Genomic DNA, 20,605 nt, shown 5'->3' with positions numbered 1-20,605 from the left:
AATTCTACGACCAAGAAAGATGAATGGTTGTAGTCATTTCTGAAAACATCTATTTATCACAGTCGCTGCGTTCTGCATCTATAAGGGATAAAATTTTTATTTTGTTACCCAGAAAGGCAAAATCAAAGTACGTAAATATCAAGTTCATTATCTGACATTAGGCTTCACCGTTATTCTTTTCAATAATGAGGAATGGCAACAATGTGTTCTTCGTTTGGAGCTTTCAGACAATGATAGCTTGAAGTAAACCAATAGATTTTTTTTTAATTGTCAGACCAACAACTAAAAGGAAATGCCAGGTTTCTCAAAAAACAGGTATCAGATCTCAAGAACGCCCTAAGAGTTTTCCTATTGGTACACTGCTTAACTGCAAAATACAAATCACCACACTTTATTGGCGAGAAGTTACTTCTTTCTGGAGCCACCTAAATGTGCGAAGTCATGCATAGGGAAAGATTCGGCGACAGTTTGAAGTCGAAACCACTCACCGTTGATGCTGTGGGTCGTCGAATCGATGCAGCAGCCACTGATTTGAAACACCTACCACGACTTCACGACAGCCCAAAGTTCGCCACGGTGCAGCTTCGTGACACTTCTGATATCGGAGTCAGCCCCGTAACTGAGTGGTCGGCGCGTCTAACTGGCATGCGGTGGCCAGTGGACCGAACTTCGGCTCCCGGCCGGGTCGGAGGTTTTCTCCACTCGGCGACTGGGTTTTGTGTCGTCCCCATCATCATTCCATCATCATGGACACACAAGTCGCCCAGTGTGGCGTCAACTGAAAAGACTTGCAACTCGGCAGCTGAATTTCCCCAGGTGGGGACTCCCGGCCACCAATGCCATACGATTATATTATTTCACTGATATCGGAAATCTTTCCCAGCCTCTGGTATGAAAATAAAATCCACGAGGACTTCATATTTTGTAAATTTCTGGAAGGGAGGACTAAAGGCGAAGATGTTTCCTTCCCTGTGATTTCCCTTTTGATGACCACAATCTATCATGGACAAATTGTGTTGGTTTACGTAGCGTTGGGGCGGCAGCATTTACTGGAATTAAAGAGGGGATTGTGGGAAAAGTGTGTGCTGTTTCTCTTTCTATAAACTCGCACATCGCATGGTACACAGGGAGACATTGGCTGAACGATGTGGAAGCACGAGCTTTAACCAATAGGCTATTTTCCATTCTTTGTGAGGAGATGAGTTCCACTCAGAATGCGCTTCTATAGCACAGAGAGGTACGCCCGTTGTTGCACGGTAAAGTTCTTCGTCGTGTTGTGGAGAGGAAGGATGAATGTCGTCTTTTCCTTCTGAACAGCAATCCTACACTCGCGGCTTCATTTCTGAACGAAGAACGGCTTCTACTATTGTGCTACGTGGTCGATGATTATAAGAAACTTCACGATCTTAAACTATCACATGAAGGCCGAAACAGTAATATAATCTTTCTGAGCGAGAAAGTGCTTGTGCTTAAAGAGAAAACTTGGAGTTTGGAAAACCTGGATGGGAAAGGTAACAATGAGATGTTTTCTTGTCTGAATGATATCGTGACGGAAAAGTTTGAAGTAGGTAAAATTAGTAAATTGGCATAGTACATCTCGAAGACCTTTGTCAACAATTCGAGCATTAATTTCCGTAACGTACAACTTACCAACAGTAGGAGGGGCTAACAGAACTGTCAGAACACTCCGAAATGAATTTAAATCGAAGTCTCTTGAAACTTTTTGGGTTCATACTCGGAAAGAATGTCCCAGTTTAGCAAGAATTTCCTTTTTGGATAATCAGTCTGAATATAACAATTTTTAACTCATATTTAAATGTTGATTATTTATCCTGCCTTATCCTGCCGTCATTTGTATGTTGAGATCTTTCAACTATCAAAAAATTCCAAACGAATTAAAAGCAGTGCAGATGGAAGCAGTTAAGTTTTAACTAACTAATTAACTAGCGAATTAATTTGTAAAAAAATATGTAGTGGAAGAGACATATTTACTCAGTTTCAATAATTGCACACGCAATTGTGACTATTTATGAGCTATTTGAGTTTGTTAACTTCCACCACATTTGAATAATGTAAATGCACGATAATTCAAAAAAATGTTCAACTCTGATGTCATCGAAAGACCCTCTCTACTATTGTTATTGTTGGAACTGACACTTGCAGTATTTAAACAAAAGTAAATAGATATAATAGGCCGTTTTTGTGCAAAATGTGAGAAGTGCTTAGGAAGGAAAGAAAAATAGAAGGCGGCGGGGGTCGAGGGGGGAGGGGGGGGTGGGAGGAGGAGGTGGTCGGCAAAATAGTTTATGCTTTAGAAAGCGGGGAAGGCGGGTGGGGGGCGGGCGGGCGACGGAGAAGGTTTGAGATCCCCTGGTCTAGAGAGCTGCAACAATACTGGGGCGTCGCGTTACATGACTGGTTGAAGCAAACCTGCAAAGCACTCATGCCAAGGCTTCTACAACTGTCAGGGACCTTCTGTCGCCGGCTCTACTGTAGCCCACTGCACCGGCCGGAGTGGCCGAGCGGTTCTAGGCGCTACAGTCTGGAGCCGCGCGACCTCTACGGTCGCAGGTTCGAATCCTGCCTCGCGCATCGATTTATGTGATGTCCTTAGGTTAGTTAGGTTTAAGTAGTTCTAAGTTCTAGGGGACTGCTGACCTGAGAAATTAAGTCCCATAGTGCTCAGAGCCATTTGAACCATTTTTTGAAGCCCACTGCAGCTGTTAGGCCAGTTCTTTCGCTAGCTCCACTATAGTGACATCGGTCCTGTCTGTGTCGAAGGTGGGCACAACACTAATCTTCCGTTCTTCTTTCCTAGTGATTTATATGTAAACTGTACATCGAACTCTAAGCATGCCGTCAAAGACAACATAACGGCCAGGAAGAGACACTAAAATGGAAAAGAAAACAAAAATTCCTATTCTTTGTCCTATGACCCTATTCATTTAATGATCCAGATTTCTAGAGAAGAACACGACGCACTGTTTCAAGAGTAGTGCAAAAACCGGTGATAATTCTGGTGTATGATTTCAAAAATTACGTGAGATACAAGGGTTGGATCTTTAATAGTCGCAACTACTTATTTACAGCTCGTAAAAAATAGATATGTGTTTCAAAATTTTACTCGCCTTCAAAGTAGTCACCAGCATTGCGCATTTTCATCTGAGTTTTCAGAGCATGTGCTTCGGTAAGTGCCGATGTGATAAGGAATACCACTCAATCAATGATATGAAGATTACAGCACTGCATTGATACCAATGGTCATCACTTCGAACACCTTTTATAAATGAACGTTCATGCCACCTTTGTGACCTTTGTGACCTTTGTTGACCTTAAAAGACCTTACTGTTACACATAATTGGATTTGTCTCGATAATCGCTATCAGAAAAAAATTACCAAACTTCAGCACCCCATTTAAAAAAACACAAAGTTGACTTCCATATCTCTGAAGCGACTCCACTTACAAGGGAACCTCCCCATCGCACCCCCCTCAGATGTAGTTATAAGTTGGCACAGTGAATAGGCCTTGAAAAACTGAACACAGATCAATTGAGAAAACAGGAAGAAGTTGTGTGGAACTGTGAAAAAATAAGCAAAATATACAAACTGAATAGTTCAAGGGAAGATATCCAACATTAAGGACGATAGGAACGCAGACTACGGCGCTCCTGATCTCACAGAGTCCATTATGGTGCTTATGTGGCCCATTGACTACTCAGTTTGTATATTTTGCTTATTTTTTCACAGTTCCACACAACTTCTTCCTGTTTTCTCAATTGATCTGTGTTCAGTTTATCAAGGCCTATCCACTGTGCCAACTTATAACTAAATCTGAGGGGGGTGCGATGGGGAGGTTCCCTTGTTAGCAACAAAAAACCAGCGTCATATTGTGGCCCCAATTGTCCCATGCAACTTTTGTCCCACAAACTTTTCAGCTCCTATAATACTTTCGGAGTTATTCTTGGTGGCAATAGTTAGTGCCTCGCCCTGCAGAACTGAAGATATAATAAAGTTATATTGTTAAATTGTTCACAGTTTTTTCACTGGTTCCTCTCACCTACGACATCACCACACGCGCCTACCCCCTACAAAGGTGCCACCACATAATGGTCCATACATTTCTTTAAGGAAAACAAACTTTCTCTTCCAGTTACTGGGAAGCCTCTCTTTGAAACGGCAATGATAATCGTCATGTGCTGTCTCGAGTAACATAGTCATGTATAAATTACGTCAGAAGAAAATATTTCTCTGAATCTAATCTCTTACAAGGCGGTTGTAATTAAACTTTCGCTGCTTCAGGGGGTCCCCATGAAAGACGAGTGATCGTAGGACTATGGAACTTCGAGGAAACGTTTGTAAGGACATGCAGAAGAGAAATGACGAATAAACCAATGAAAGAAACATATCTTCGTTTCCATACCATAGGGTAACACTGGTTGTTTGCGTACCATGTCTATGTTCCAAGTTGCAAACGTTGCTCAATATCACGACCATCTGCATCGAAGACAGTCCGGAACCACTCTGGAGATACCATTTCACAGTTGTTCGTGGCACTTTTCGAACGGCGGACCATGGAATGTTCAGCTCTCGTGACACAGCTCGTGAAATGCTTGAAGACTGCACAATGCGACCAGGATTCTCGACCACGGCAATATTCAATAGTTTGTAGTGCGGTTTGCGGTCGGTTTCTACCAGAAGAATTCCAAATCGCTAGCTAATTCTAACTTCCGAATTGTGTTCTTCAGCCCCTGTGCCGAAAGAAGTATTCCTTCAATGTGTCAATAATCGCGAAGAGCAGTAGCACTGTTGCTGTTGTTTCGATAAAACATTTTTACGCATAAAGACTAGATACACTGTTTGGACAGAGTGTAGATTTACAAATAAGCAATTGACGTAAGAACATACAAATTCGCTTACAGAAAAACACAAAAAAATTGTGCAGACCATACAGTCTACGCGAGCGAAGCAGCGGCGCTAAGCTAGACTTGTATAATTACCTAACTGCGGCATGTTACACTTACGAGATAGTAGCGCCCGTAGGTAATTGGCGTCCTTGTCTCGCCCTGGTCGTAGAAAAGGATGATGTACTGCACGAGGTACGCACCGTAGCAGAGTTTGGCGAGTGGCTGGAAGCCATTCCACGACAGGAAGGTTTTCACTGGACCTGGAAACAAGTGGCACAAAGTGGTGAAACAGTTGCTTGAAAGTGGAGAACAGTAGACTCATCTCCTCGTCTGTGAAGTGATATGAAAAATCAAAGACTTCAAGTGCCCTGTGGAGAGGATAGTCCAGGACTTCAGTGAGTGACCACAATTCATTCTTGGCGACTCGCAATTAAGACTGTTGGAATACCACTATACTGTACCCATACAAGCTCAGCTTAAAGTTTGGACGGTAAGGAAGATTAATGTTTAATATCGTGCAATGGTTGGATACTGACAATACAACGAATATTCTTTGTTCATAGTCTCATACTCTAACGATCTCGTCGTCCGTGGGGCGTTAAATCTTCCTTTGTTCATAGTCAAAATACAAGCACATGGCCTGTAGCTTAAACGTTAGTGAAGAATAATTACCAGGCACAGTGCTAACTTCTTCCAGTCATCAGTGATCTACACATAGAAGGTGTTTATTATACCCGGAGGAACTGTAGTACTGAGATAAAAAGTTAACTCATATCAAATCCAGGTAAAATCCCAAGTTTTCAGTGATTGCTTCCATCAATGTTATTACTGGTTAAGTCTGACTGTCATGACAAGACGAGGCTCTAACTTTTATATCCAGAGCACGGCATTTGATTGCCTAGCTCGAAGTTGTTGTTTTCGCGGCTTCCAAAATCACAGTGTCCCAATAATTAAAGCGCGAGTTGGAGTCCTCGTCTGTTCGAACATAATTTTGCGTTTATTCATCAGACAGCGCTCTGTCGCCACTGACTTTTAAGAATTTTGTACTTAAGGTGAAGACGATGTTCCACACAGCGACAGTTGTTGCATCGCAGAATGGGAACCGCGCTACGTGTTGGTTCTCCTGTGTTGGTTGAACGGCATCGTACCTTGGTTTCCTCGACAGAGCGTACCTAATGTCACGGACTGAAAACCTTTTTCTTCTGAACGGCGTTATCAGATGTATAATCTAAGAGCCGAGTTTGTCCTTGTCCGAAATAGGAGACACTGCTCGGTTTACACAAGCATCGACACTCCACAGCGGGCACAAACGTAAGCTATGCACATAGAGGGCGCCACTGCAGCATCCGCCATCTCCGCGATGTTCTCATGATTTAATCTAGCCATTCAGATGCCGTTATGTGGCCATAAAAGTTGGAACCTCATCAATTTCACGACGGGCAGACTTGTCCTTTGACGACGATGATTGAGGCAGTCATCGAAAGCTTGAGATTTTTTTCCCAAATTGGCTAGACAATTTAACCGAAAACTTTTTATCCAAAGAATTATATGAGAAAATTTTTCTAACCTGTAATACTGAAGACTGTATTTCACTCGTTGTTAGTCATCACTGAGAAGTCTTGAGACAATCTGTGTTCACAACAAACACAACACACTCTTGTAACATTGCTCTCGGCACTCATAACTCACCAATCGTGTTGTAATTGACCACTTTCACAGAACCAGCCCCATGACGTAAGAATCGGAGAAAAAATCGGCTCTGACGTTTCTAAGAAACTATCCTGATCTTCAAGTGATCCTGGGGAAACCACAAGAACCACAGTTCAAGACTTCCAGCCGTTTTTTGTCACTTCGACTCGTATACTGCAGACTAACTTCGTCTGCTGCAATATCAAACCAATGATGCAGCGTATGAACCGTATATGCTTTGGAATATGTGTGTTTTCGTTATTTTGCAGATTATGCATACGAGGGTTATTCGGAAATTAAGGTCCGATCAGTTGCGAAATGGAAACCATAGTGAAAATCAAAAATGTTTTATTTGCAACAGTTAGCTGCACCTTCCACCCATTGCTCTACCTAGTCACCGCTCCGATTTACGTCATCTGTTCGTAGTGTTGTACTAACTATCCGGTTCACTCGTCATAGAAGGCAGTCGCCTGCGCTTTCCACCAATTCTCTAACGCTGGTCTTCACCTTGTTATCTGTCTTAAAATGTTGTCTTCGTAGCAAGCGGTTCATGCGAACAGAGATGAAAACCAGAGGGAGCCAATTCCGGGATGTATGGTGGATGATCAAACACTTCCCATCGGAAACACTGCTGGACCGTCCTCATTATTCCTGTTGCGTGCGGCCGAGAATTGTCATGAAGACGGAATGCATGACAATTACGTTATATGGAGTTGCATGAAATCAGTAAGCAGCCATAATTCTACATCTACAACTACATACATACCCCGCTAGCCACCAAGAGGTGTGTGGCGGAGGGCACAATTCGCGCCAAAGTTATATCCCCCCCCCCCCCACCACTCTGTTCCACTCGCGGATCGCCCAAGGGAAAAACGACAGTCTGAACGCCTCAGTACGAGCTCTAATTTCCCTTGTCTTTGAATGGTGATCATTGCGCGATTTGAAACTTGGTGGTAAAAATGTATGCTCTACATCCTCGGTGAAGGTGGAATTTAGGGCTTCGTCTATGTGCAAGTGTGTCCCACTTCAAAATTGTTATGAGACCTGTAGCGCTCTCTCGATGGCTAAATGTACCAATCACGAATCTTGCCGCTCTTCGTTGGATGGTTCAAATGGCTCTGAGTACTATGCGACTCAACTTCCGAGGTCGTCAGCCGCCTAGAACTTAGAACAAATTAAACCTAACTAACCTAAGGACATCACACACATCCATGCCCGAGGCAGGATTCGAACCTGCGACCGTAGCGGTCGCTCGATTCCAGACTGTAGCGCCTAGAACCGTACGGACACTCCAGCCGGCGATCTTCTTTGGACTTTCTCAATCTCTTGAATCACACCCAACTGGTATGGGTCCCATACAGACGAACAATACTCTATGACTGGACTAACTAACGTATTGTAAGCAATTTCCTTTGTTGAAGGACTGCATCGCTTCACGATTCTACCAATAAACCGCCTTCTAGAGTTCACCTTGCCCGTTGTGTAATCTGATCATTCCATTAGAGATCATTTCGAATAGTCACTCCTAGATACTTGACGGATGTTGCCGCTCCCAAAGACTGGGCATTTATTTTGTACTCGTACATTAATGGGGATTTTCGTCTTGTTATACGCAGTAGGTTACACTTACTAATATTGAGAGATAACTGCCAGTCATTACACCACGCACTTATTTTCTGCAAATCCTCATTGATTTGATCACAACTTTCGTGTGATACTACTTTCCTGTTGACTACAGCATCATCGGCAAACAGTCTAATGCGGCTGTCAATACCATCAACCAGATCGTGTATGTAAGTCACCCCATTCAGGACACTGTCTGTTAGAAAACTTTATATCCAACAGCATATGTCATCAGTTAGACCATAAGGCCGCACTTTTTGGAGCAAGCGACAGTGCGGAACTGAGTCGAACGCCTTTCGAAAATCGAGAAATATGGCAGCAAACTGGGAGCCGGTATCTAGGGCCTGTTGTACATAATGCACATAGGGGGCCAGCTGTGTCTCGCATGACCGCTGTTTCCTAAAACCCTGCTGGTTTCTGCAGATTTTTTTTCTTAATTCCACAAAACCAGTAAAAAAATTGGCTACAATGAAATAACATAAAGAAGGTGACAAATAATTGCAGTCATAAATTACAGCATTCAAAGAATGAGTCTTTAGCAGTAGCACAATTTGTCACCTTCACTGTCACCTTCAACTGGTGGCAGATCAGCATGCACATTTTCTTCTTCTACAGCCTGAAGTTCCTCATCATCATTTCCCAGACCCAAATTACTGATTCAGTAAATCCTTGATGTGTGTTCCTTCCAGGGTAAATTACGTGGACGGAAGAGCAGTCCAGAACAGCGACGTCGAAAAGGTCTTCACTGCCTTTTCATTTTTGTCAGTTCCAGCCTTCTAAACGCATCCTTAGGGAGTAAGAGATCCTCCTTTATATCTGACACCAGATGTTTGCCGTCATATTCTTGTATCTGCTGTACTACTGATTTATTTTTCATGTGTGACTTGCCGGGAACGTGACCCAACCCATTCCCTCTCTACTAGGAGTCCAGTTCCTAGCCTATACCCATTCTGTTGAATTCAATTCGGAGCATGTTACCATACTTCTTATTGTGATTCTGATATTTAAGTATTTTCTCGAATTCATTTTTCATATACATCTTGTATTCAACACGTACATCGCTCCCAATATTGTTAAATCATAACTTGTATATTTGCCCATTAACCAAAGCACTGCGTTATTTTTTGCCTGAGGGTAGTAACTTTCCTCTGGTCTGAAGAAAATGTTAGTCGGTACACAGATGAGCTTCTCAGAGTCTAGAAAGGTCTTCATGTCTGAACACAAAATATGTTCCATGATTCTACAACAAATCGATGTCAGTGAAACTGGCCGGTAATTATGTGCATCCGATTTTCTCCCCTTTTTATAGATTGCTATGACCTGGGCCTTCTTCCAGTCCTGTGGAATTTTCCACTGTTCCAATGATCTCTGGTGCTACATTTGTAGCATAGTCAACATGTAATCTTACGGGGATACCGTCTGGGCCAGCTGGCGTCTAAGGATCTTAACTGTTTTACAATCTCAGGTACACTAAACACTGTCAGCCAACCTTACGTTTGCTCGATAAATGAAAGGGGAAATGGTGCTGCAATCCTATACCTTAAACGGGTTTTTGAAAGCTAGGTTTAGAATTTCGCCTTCTGTTTATCATCATCCGTCACAGTACCCGTACTGCAAGAGAAGATATTGAATTATTTTGAATTATTTGTGGCGTTCATAGATTTTATGTACGGCCACAATTTTTGTGATTATTTTTAGAATGTCCAGATAAAATATTGCTTTCAAATTCGTTAAAAGAATCTCTCATTGACCTTTTAACAGCTGCTTTCATTTCGCATAATTTCTGTTTGTCAGCGGGGCAGTGACTACGTTTAAAACGACTGTGCAAAATTCTCTGCTCTCTCAGCAACTTCCTAATATGTTTGTTGTACCAAGGTGGATCCTTTCTCTCCCCAATATTTTTGCTAGGCACGTACTTCTCCAGCACGTGGTAGACAATGCCTTTAAATTCCGATTCCGACCAAAGATACTCAATATCTTTGTGAGTGATTGGAGCTGAATATGAAGATATTCATTAATGACACTTTTATTTGCTTTCCCAAACAAGAGAACTCTACGCTGTTTCTTTGGTTTTTTTGCAGCTTCCACTGGCATAGAAACCACAACGACATTATGGTTGCTAATACCTTCTTCTGGATTAACTTTTTCAAAAAGATCCATTCTGTTTGTCGCGAAGATATCTAATATGTTCCCATCTCGACTTGGTTTTCTAATCAGTTGCTCACGGTTGTATGTTGAGAGCGCTCCTAGAATAACTTCACACGAGGCTTTGCTTCTGCCCCCTGTGATAAACGTGTAATTTTTCCAGCTAGTGGATGCCAGATTAAAGTCTCCACCTATAACTGATAGATAATTTGGATATTTATTTCCTATGCACTCAAGACTTTCCCTGAAACGTTCTGCGACGTTGGTTGCGGATGCTGGTGGTCTATAAAAAGATCCTAATACAATGGTCAATCATTGTCTGATTGACAGTTTTATCCACACTGGAGGGAGACACTATTTTCTAGACCTCTTTACGTACTTACTGTGCGCTCAGAACGGAAAAGAGCGACAAACGCGATACTAGAAACGCTTCCCAACACATGTACAAAAGTTCCATCGGATATTCCTGTGGTTTAGATTTCAAAATGTAACCTTATATGAGATAAATATGCCAATGAATATTCACGCTTTGACTGTCTGAGTGGTATCAGTGCGGAATATTCATATGCAGAAGTTGAGATCAAAATACAGACTTCGAACGAAGAAATGTGGTAAATAAATGAACTGGTTCCTGCTGTTCCAGTAGATCCAGTAATTACGGTGAAATATCGATAGTCTGCCCAGTAAAGGGCCTCTGCATGAACCATGGAACGCCAGGAGTGGGATGGCGGAAGCAGCACCACACTTGTCGCCAGTAACCAACTACCAGAAAGGAGTAACATGTACATGATGTTACAGGACTGGCAGTGTCGCGTCAGGGGGTCTAGTGGTGAAGCTCGTGCCTGGAAACCGAGAGCTCGCAGAATCGAATCCCGGTCGCACCACCGAAATTTGCAGTTTGCTTTAATCTAGATCTCACCTCCCACCGAAGGTGAGGAGTTGCCGGGAGCGACATGTCGTTCGGATTCCACGTCAAAGTGTGCACCCACTTTCCTCGATAGGATTCCTGGGGTAGATTAGGAACGCGCAAGTCACCAAACTGATGCCCAACTGAATTAGTTGCACCTGGCCATTGGGCCACACGAAATCCATACATATAACAAAAATGGATGTGTGTACGTTCCACATCTCCTCCTAAACTGATGGACTGATTTCAACCAAATTTGATGCACATATCGCTCACTGTCAGGCAACAAACGCGGTGGGCGTAAGTACCACGTACTTACAAGAGTTCTGGAGATATGACATCATAAACAACGAGATGCGTGAAAATTTCTATTCAGATTTATTGCTTCTGTGTTACTAACTGTATTCGCAGCAGATTTCGCAGACAGTGTAGATACACTACGTGATCAAAAGATCCGGACACCTGGCTGAGAATGACTTATAAGTTCGTGGCGCCCTCCATTGGTAATGCTGGAATTCAATATGGTGTTGGCCGACCCTTAGCTTTGATGACAGTTTCCACCCTCGCGGGCATACGTTCAATCAGGTGCTGAAAGGCTTCTTGGGAAATGGCTGCACATTCTTCACGGAGTGCTGCACTGAGGAGAGGTATCGATGTCGGTCGGTGAGGCCTGGCACGAAGTCGGCGTTCCAAAACATCCCAAAGGTGTTCTATAGGATTCAGGTCAGGACTCTGTGCAGGTCGGTCCATTATAGGGATGTTATTGTCGTGTGACCACTCCGCCACAGGCCGTGCATTATGAACAGGTGCTCGATCGTGTTGAAACATGCAATCGCCATTACCGAATTGCTCTTCAACAATGGGAAGCAAGACGGTGCTTAAAACATCAATGCAGGCCTGTGCTGTTTTAGTGTCAGGCAAAACAAGGGGTGCATGCCCCCTCCGTGAAAAACACGACCACACTATAACACCACCGCCTCCGAATTTTACTGTTGGCACTACATAAGCTGGCAAGTGATGTTCATCGGGCATTCACCATACCCACACCCTGCCATCGGATCACCACATTGTGTACCGTGATTCTTCACTTCACACAACGTTTTTCCACTGTTCAATCGTCCAATGTTTACGCTCCTTACACCAAGCGAGGCGGCGTTTGGCATTTACCAGCATGATGTGTGGTTTATGAGCAGCCGCTCGACAATGAAATCCAAGTGTTCTCACCTCCCGCCTACCTGTCATAGTACTTGCAGCGGATCCTGGAGCAGTTTGGAATTCCTGTGTTATGGTCGGGATAGATGTCTGCCTATTACATATTACGATCCTCTTCAACTTTCGGCGGTCTCCGTCAGTCAACAGATGAGGTCAGCATGCACGCTTTTGTGCTGTACGTGTTCCTTCACATTTCCACTTCACTATCACATCGGAAACAGTGAACCTAGGGATGTTTAGGAGTGTGGAAATCTCGCATACACACGTATGACACAAGTGACACACAATCACCTGATCACGTTCGAAGTCCGTGAGGTTCGCGGAGCGCCTCATTCTGCTCTCACACGACGTCTAAAGACTATTGTGGTCGCTGATATGGAGTACCTGGCAGTAGATGGCAGCACAATGCACCTGATATCAAAAACCGATGTTTCTGGGGGTGTCCGGACACTTTTGATGACATAGTGTATATGCCGCTAAGTGCGCCTACAGACTTATGTCATGCTACCACACAAACTTTAAGGGATAAGACGGCATTAACACTGAGATGCGTGAAAAATTTCCGCATTGTGAATGACGTTTAAATGGAGGTGCCAAAAGTAATGGGATACCTCCTAATATCGTGTTGGACCCCCTTTTGCCTGGCGTAATGCAGCATCTCGGCGTGGCGTGGACACAAGTCCTGGGAAGTCCCATGCAGAAATATTGAAAACTGCGGCCTCTATAGCTGTGCATAATTGCAAAAATGTTACGGTGCAGGACTTTGTGTACGAACTGACCACGAACATGAAGTCCATGAATGGCTGCAAATGCTCCCCAAACAACCGAACGTAACCATTTACAGTTATGATCGGTTCAGTCTATTGCATGTAACAACAGCCCACACCATTACGGAGCCACCAGCATCTTGCACAGTGCCTTGTTGACAACTTCGGTCTATGGCGTCGTGGGGTCAATGCCACATCCGAACCCTACCGTCAGCTCTCAAGGAATGCCGTCGACCACTGCGATGTCTGTGGTGAGAGGTAATACCAGAAAGTTGGTATTTCGGCACTTATTGACACTGTGGATCTTGGAATACAGAATTCCCTAACTATTTCCGAAATGGAATGTCCCATGCGTGTAACTCCAACATCCATTCCTCATCTTAACTCTATTAATTCCCGTCGTGCGGCCATAATCACTGCGAAAACCTTTTCACACATCAATCACCTGAGTATAAGTGCCCTTTTATACTTTGTGTACGCGATACTAGGTGTATATGTGCATATCGCTATCCCATGATGAGTCTTTGGAAGCCCCTGCAGAAATATTGAGCCATGAAGCCTCTACAACCGTTCACGATTGCGAAAGTGTTGCCGCTGCAAGATTTTGTTCACGAACTGACGTTTAGATTATGTCACCTCATTGTAAATGTATTACTTCTTTGCTTTGAGCTTTATTCGCAACAAATTTTGCAGACAGTATCTACATACGCCTCTGAATGTACCTACAAAATAATATCACGGTACCACACATTGTTGGCGTTATAAACGCTGAGATGCGTGAAAAACTGCCGCACCATGTATGACGTTTAAATTTATTACTTCTTTGCTACAAACTCTATTCGAAACATATTTCGCAGAAAGCATCCACAATACCGCTGAATGTACCTACGCAAGTGTATCATTGTACGAGGAGGAACAGTAACATTTCAGTAGCTGTTGGTACAGACCGGTTCCATATAACAACTGTCCAAAGCCGCGCGGGATTAGCCGAGCGGTGAAAGGCGCTACGGTCATGGACTGTGCGGCTGGTCCCGCGGAGATTCGAGTCCTCCCTCGGGCATGGGTGTGTGTGTTTGTCCTTAGGATAATTTAGATTAAGTAGTGTGTAAGCTTAGGGACTGATGACCTTCGCTGTTAAGTCCCATAAGACAGCAACTGTCCAAATTTGTTTGGATACGGAGATATAGGTGGTTACAGAGATTAACTTTCATTGTGTATGTTTGTACTGCAGTTCGTATGGATTTATTTGTAGATTGTTGTTTTTGTTTTGAAGTTCTGAATTTTGGAACTATGAACGTGATATGTTGGCCAGTTCTACTGTATCGCTTAAAAATGCCGCACATATTTACAAATGCTGAGGGTGCCGATATGGTATTTGTGTACGAGTTCTGTAATGGGAAATACGCTACTGTAGTAGAGAATACGATACATGATTTCGTAACCGGAGAGTAACCAGATTCGAAAGCGTGTCTTAGGGTTTTCATTAAACTATCTAACTGACATATTATGTCTGAAAGTGCACATGAACAAAATGTGGACAAAGTAGAAGGCATTATTCAGTTGGTAGAAGGTCGTCTTTCAACTAGAACATGGAGAATTCCTACTCGTACAGACGTTTCACGTGCAACGATATGACAAACGTTACGTATGCATGGTGTCTATCCTGAATTGGTAGATATGATATAAATATGTAGACAAACAATTATTACAATTTAAGAAAAAATGGGTGATTTCTTCAAGAGAAAGAGCTTCACAAACTAAGCAAGTCAATAACGCACAGGTCCATATCTGGCCCTTATGCAAGCCGTTAGTTGGCTTGACACTGATTGGTAGAGTTGATGGATATCGTCCTGAGGAATATTGTGCCAAAGTCTGTCCAACTGGCACGTTTGATCGTCAAACTCCCGAACTGGTTGGTGTGCCCTGTCCATAACGCTCCAAACGTTTTCAACTGGGGAGTGATCAGGTGACTTTGCTGGCCAAGGTAGGGTTTAGCGAACACCGAAACAAGTAGTAGAAGCTCTCGCCGTGTGCGGGTGGGTATTATCTTGCTGAATTGTAAGCCCAGGATGACTTGGCATGAATGACATCAAAACGTGGTGCAGAATGTCGTCGATATTCTGCTGTACGGTATGGGTACTGCAGATGACAACCAATGGTGTCGTTCTATGAAAGAAAATGGCACCTCAGACCATTACTCCTGGTGGGGGCGGGCGGAAGTCGGGTTGGTGTCACACCACTGTCCAGGGCGTCTACAGACAAGCATTCGCTGGTCATAGGGTCTCAATTCGAAGCTGCACTCAGTGCTGAAGACAGTTCTACTACAGTAAATGAAAATCCCGGCCAAAGACGTGTCTGAAGTTGCCCTAACAGCGTGGGTTACGAGTCTGACTGTTCTGCTGTCCTTGCTTGTTAATTTGTATTCTCGACCGAATAATTTCATTTCGTTTACTCCCACAGCGCGACTATTACAGTTCTTTGCGATTGCGTGTTTATTGAGTTCATTTCAGCCTGCGTCGGTGCAATAGTTTTCCCAGCCTTCTTTCATTTTTGAAAGTGATATTGGGTGTTTTTCATAATAGTTGGAAGTAACTTCGTTGTTCAGTGTCATACGACACACAAAACAACTCGCTGTAGAGTCGGCTCAGTAGCCTGGTTGTGAGTCTCGGTGTTACGTTACAGAATAGTGTGGTGGAGTGCCAGAGTCGAAGAAAGTGATGCCTCTTTTGTCAGACGTGCAAAGATTGACAGCAGAACAATAAAAAGGAAAAAAGAGCGATGACCATTAATGTGCATTATTGTCTTGAGGGGCAAATTATATTTACCGATCTGCTAATTGGGTTTGAATGGGAATATTTTAAGAAATCAAACGCAGAAATAATCCGTAGAATATGACCTGTGATTATCAATATTTACTTTTTCACATAGTCACCAGCCAATTGCATACTTTTCTACCAACGATGAACAAGTCGTCAAGAAAAAATTCGACACTGTTTCCTCAACCACAGTCTCACAGTTCTCTTCATCAGAAGCATAATAATGCCCCGCAGATCGTCTTTCTTTATCGGGAACAGATGCAAGTCAGACGGTGCTAAATCTGAACTGTATGGAGGATGCCGTACGGTGGTGAGATTTGATTTCAGGAGTCAGCATCCGGGGTACCCATCGTCCACAGATCTTACAATAGCCAAGTACGCAATAATGTGCCCCACACATTCTTGTGAAATGCCGTCTGTGCTTGCAATTTCTCTCTGAGTGATACGTCGATCGCCGGCCGGAGGGGCCGAGTGGTTCTAGGCGCTACAGTCTGGAATCGCGCAACCACTACGGTCGCAGGTTCGAATCCTGTCTCACGCATGGATGTGTGTGATGTCCTTAGATTAGTTAGGTTTAAGTAGTTCTAAGTTCTAGGGGACTGATGACCTCAGAAGTTAAGTCCCATAGTGCTCAGAGCAATTGGAACCACTGGATACGACGATCGTTCTGAAACAATCTGTCAACATTTTGCTTGTGAAACTCGTTGGTTGCTGTCACAGAACGTCCAACTCTTTGTTTGTTACGTAGGTCAGATGTTCCCACCTCAACATCTTTAAACTCACTCGCCCAACGATGCACAGTACTCACATCAACGCAATCACCATAAACTGCTTTCATTCTCTGATGTATCTCTTTTGGGGTGACACCTTCTGCTGTCAAGAATTCAATGACTGCACGTTGCTTAAATTACATTGACCGACCGTCTGCACAGGGTCCCTGCCAACTGGAGCTGTAGAAAAGAGGCTACGGAACAAGGCAGTACCTGCCGCCTACCAACTCTGCCAACTGTTGAAAAGTTACGAAGGTGGAGGCATTACTTTTCAGTCAACCCTCGTACTACATGCTTTAAAGATTAGCATTACTGGTTATTGGATAACGAGTGAGAGTATATAACCGCATTATTAAAACCTCTGTGTTTTAAAGATGTAGTAGATAATCATTTCAAGTCGATCTCGAAGTGGTAGCCTGACCAAAAATTGACAATGAGATACCGTGGTGAACCTGATTTGTTGAAGTTTAGAACAGCCCAGCTGCCCACTGTGATGAAGGATGCTACTGAAGCATTATAAAAGACTCAAAATAAAATTTGGATAGCAATTTAATGATGAATTCTGCAGTTCAAAATTGGCAGCAATTTGCGGCGTAACGGTCTTGTTAATGTTTCTTTGCTTCAGTGCCTGGTCCAGGCGACGAGCGACTTAACTGAGTCAAGAAAAGCTACAGGAAAATTGACTGCATCAAATGTGTCACTAAATTGCATAATATTGTTTGTTTGTCTGCTGTTATACAAATCAGGTCTGGTTTGTATTACTGACCGGGATAAGCTCATAAAAAATTAACCGTGTTGTATTTTTACGGCGAAAAGTCACAAATACAGCCACCAAGTCCATGTTATACAATAAGAACATGCTTCTAATGCATATGTCTTGGTACAAATGTTAATGTTCATTGAACGTTTTTTTTAATATTCAGTTCAGCCGCATTGTGAACTCCCATTAATAGCCAGCATCCACACCAAAGCAATGATCGAACTGTTGAAAACTCCAAATAAAGTCAGTCTGTTTACAGTCGAAAATTTTCACACTGTATTCAGGGATAAGTTTTTACTCGTTAAAACAGTACGCAGTTCGCAGCAGGTTAGCGTCTTTGACCCTTTTGTTGTTAACGGGTCGCACACGTACCACTACGCTGTTTTGAGCGTTGGGATGTCTACGTCCTGTGTGTCTAGTACTAACATCTAACGAGTAATTTTTGGAAACAGAACTTTGAGTAAAATACTGTGGACCATTGGGTACATATACTGAAAGCCGTGAGCCATGAGGTGTAGCAGTGTCTGCTACAGCACGCACAGTGCGTCTGCTTAACGAAAATCAAATCAAACTACCGTCTTTCCCGTTCCAAGAATACCTTAAGTGAGTAGTTGTGTTACCTTACACATTATAGACCGTGCCTTGAAGTATTATTACACCCCTCAGTAATTCTGCTGGTTTGTACTTTGCGGTTAGAGGCAGGGGAAGGGTGGGAGGGGTACCTGACGTAACAAACTTCACAGTATCTAAAAAGAAGATTCGTATGTCATTGTCACATATTGTGTTGAAAATTTGTGTACAGTAGTTTACGTTCTTCAGTAACATGAGAGTAAATGTATTATGGCACTGATTTGTAATACCTTTTAGGTATTTATCACTTGAACAAAATACAATACTTTGAAAATCCTAGTTTCAATTATTATCAAAATTGATCAACTAAAATTTTTTTCTGTTAGAGAACGTGCGCTAATATTGATTAAAACAAAAGGCAGTTTTTGACTTTTCAGAATTGAAATTTGTAAAAAGTATGTTTTAACCACAAACGAATTAAGCAACGTGGTAGCAAGAAAGGGAACTTTCAGTTAAGCTTAAAAAAATCTTTCAATAAAATCTACATGTTTGAGTGGTTTTCTACAGTTATCTGAGCAACAAGAGACACACCCTCCTCCTATCAGGGCGAGATTCTAGCTCCTCAAGAATTTGTCCTCTCGGTTTTTAGAATGCTTGCAGCGCGCTTTTCTGGTTAGTTGAAACAAATTACGGTCTAAGATAGCGGTCTTGTGAGTATAAGGGTGCTTGTTTGTGTGAATGTGTGTGGGTTTTCTTTTCTGATGGAAGCTTTGGCTCAAAGCTCAGTGTGTAACAATCTTTCAATTGTGTCTATCCGCAACTCAAGGTGTTATCTTTAAGTTGAGTAGCAAGCTATCCTTTTTATAATATTTGTGATATTCCAATCTGGACTTTCCATAATTTGAAATTTGGACCATGTGTAGTATGAACTGATTCAGTGTATGACAGAAGGTAACTGAAAAAAAAAATCATTCAGAGGCAATAATTACTCTGTCGTCTCCGCGATTTATTACGAACATTACAAAATGCGGAATATGGTTCTTGAAGGGGTGTATAAGCACTACGGACTGCAATGTGCTCTGATGCTGGCCACAAGGTTGGTAAAGAGTTCTTTGGTAAGGCGTTCCTTTCCTCCACCATCATAGTTGACAGCTGCTGGAGGGTCGTTGTGCATGTTGACATATTGCAGTACATGTGCCTAATGTATCCTTCACATACTTGATGGGAATTCAGTTAGGGAAACGGCCAGGGCAGTCCGTCTGCTGAATATCATCTCGCTCCAAAGAGCTCCTCTACCTGTGCTGCTCGATGCACTCTTGCATTGCCATCCACAAACCATGGCTAGATGTGAGGAGAACTCGCACTCTTGAGATTTCCACACAAACTTAATCAAGCTTATATAGACAGTTCATCCATCTCAAAAGTCGAGAATGTAGACTTTTTGGACTGTTATCGACATTCGTACTGGCACGATATCAGAACCCAAGACATTCGAAACTGCTTTAATTTTAAGTTTAAAATCGGATAAAACTTGAAAAAAGAATTTTTTTTCGTGCGATACAATTAAAAATTGACAATTTTCCGAATGATTCTTTCCTTGTACTGTGAAGGCAACGGCCTTGCCGTAGTGGATACACTGGTTCCCGTCAGATCACCGAAGTTAAGTGCTGTCGGGCGTGGCCGGCACTTAGATGGGAGACCATTCGGGCTGCCATGTCCTGTTGCGATTTTTCGGGGTGCACTCAGCCTCGTGGTGCCAATTGAGAGCTACTCGACCGAATAGTAGCGTCTTCGGTCAAAGAAAACCATCATGAGGACCGGGAGAGCGGTGTAATGACCACGCGCCCCTCTTACCCGCGTCCTCAACTGAGGATGATACGACGGTCGGATGGTCCCAGTGGGCCACTTGTGGCCTGAAGAAGGAGTGCTTGTACTGTGAAACCTTTCTTGTTGCCAAATTTCACGACTCCAGTTCAATGGGAAGTACCTGTAGGTTCTGATGCGAAAGTTTGCGGAGTATCAAAATATGTGACATAAATAGCCGTATCTTTTGATTACACTGGTTTAGAAGCTTACACCGCCAAGAGACTGTAGATCTTAGTACATGGAACAACTTTTAACTTGATATGTCTACCCGTTCCTGAGAAAAAGAAGTCTTAACAGACGGAGAGAAAGACAGGCAGTAGAATAACAAATTTCTTTTTTTACATGTTGTATGATGAAAAATTCACAATTCCGAATTTCTGCTTAACTTTTGGTTTGAAAACTTGTTGCTTGCTAATGTTCATGATTCTAGGCCAGTGGGAAGTACCCTACAGGTTTTGTTGAGTGAGTTTGCGAGTATGAAAATATGTGACATAAAAGGACATATATTTTGATTGCATAGTCGTAGAAACTTACATTTCTCATTCCGCCAAGAAACTATAAATTATAGTATACGA

The 20,605-nt window shown here is 42.9% G+C and overlaps 1 protein-coding gene across 1 annotated transcript in view; it reads right to left on the bottom strand.

Annotated features, from left to right (window-relative positions):
• LOC126412249 (nose resistant to fluoxetine protein 6-like) overlaps positions 1-20,605 on the bottom strand; it is a 385,456-nt gene that overhangs the window by 9,159 nt on the left and 355,692 nt on the right. Inside the window, exon 12 of the mRNA XM_050081747.1 lies at positions 5,023-5,165. Within this exon, the coding sequence (XP_049937704.1) occupies positions 5,023-5,165 (143 nt within the window). The remainder of the gene's footprint in view (positions 1-5,022; positions 5,166-20,605) is intronic.

This window comes from Schistocerca serialis, chromosome 7 (assembly GCF_023864345.2).
Source record: "Schistocerca serialis cubense isolate TAMUIC-IGC-003099 chromosome 7, iqSchSeri2.2, whole genome shotgun sequence".
Taxonomy (NCBI): Eukaryota; Metazoa; Arthropoda; class Insecta; order Orthoptera; family Acrididae; genus Schistocerca; species Schistocerca serialis.
Note: the sequence above shows the minus strand (reverse complement) of the source record. Positions and strands in the feature narration are given on the sequence as shown.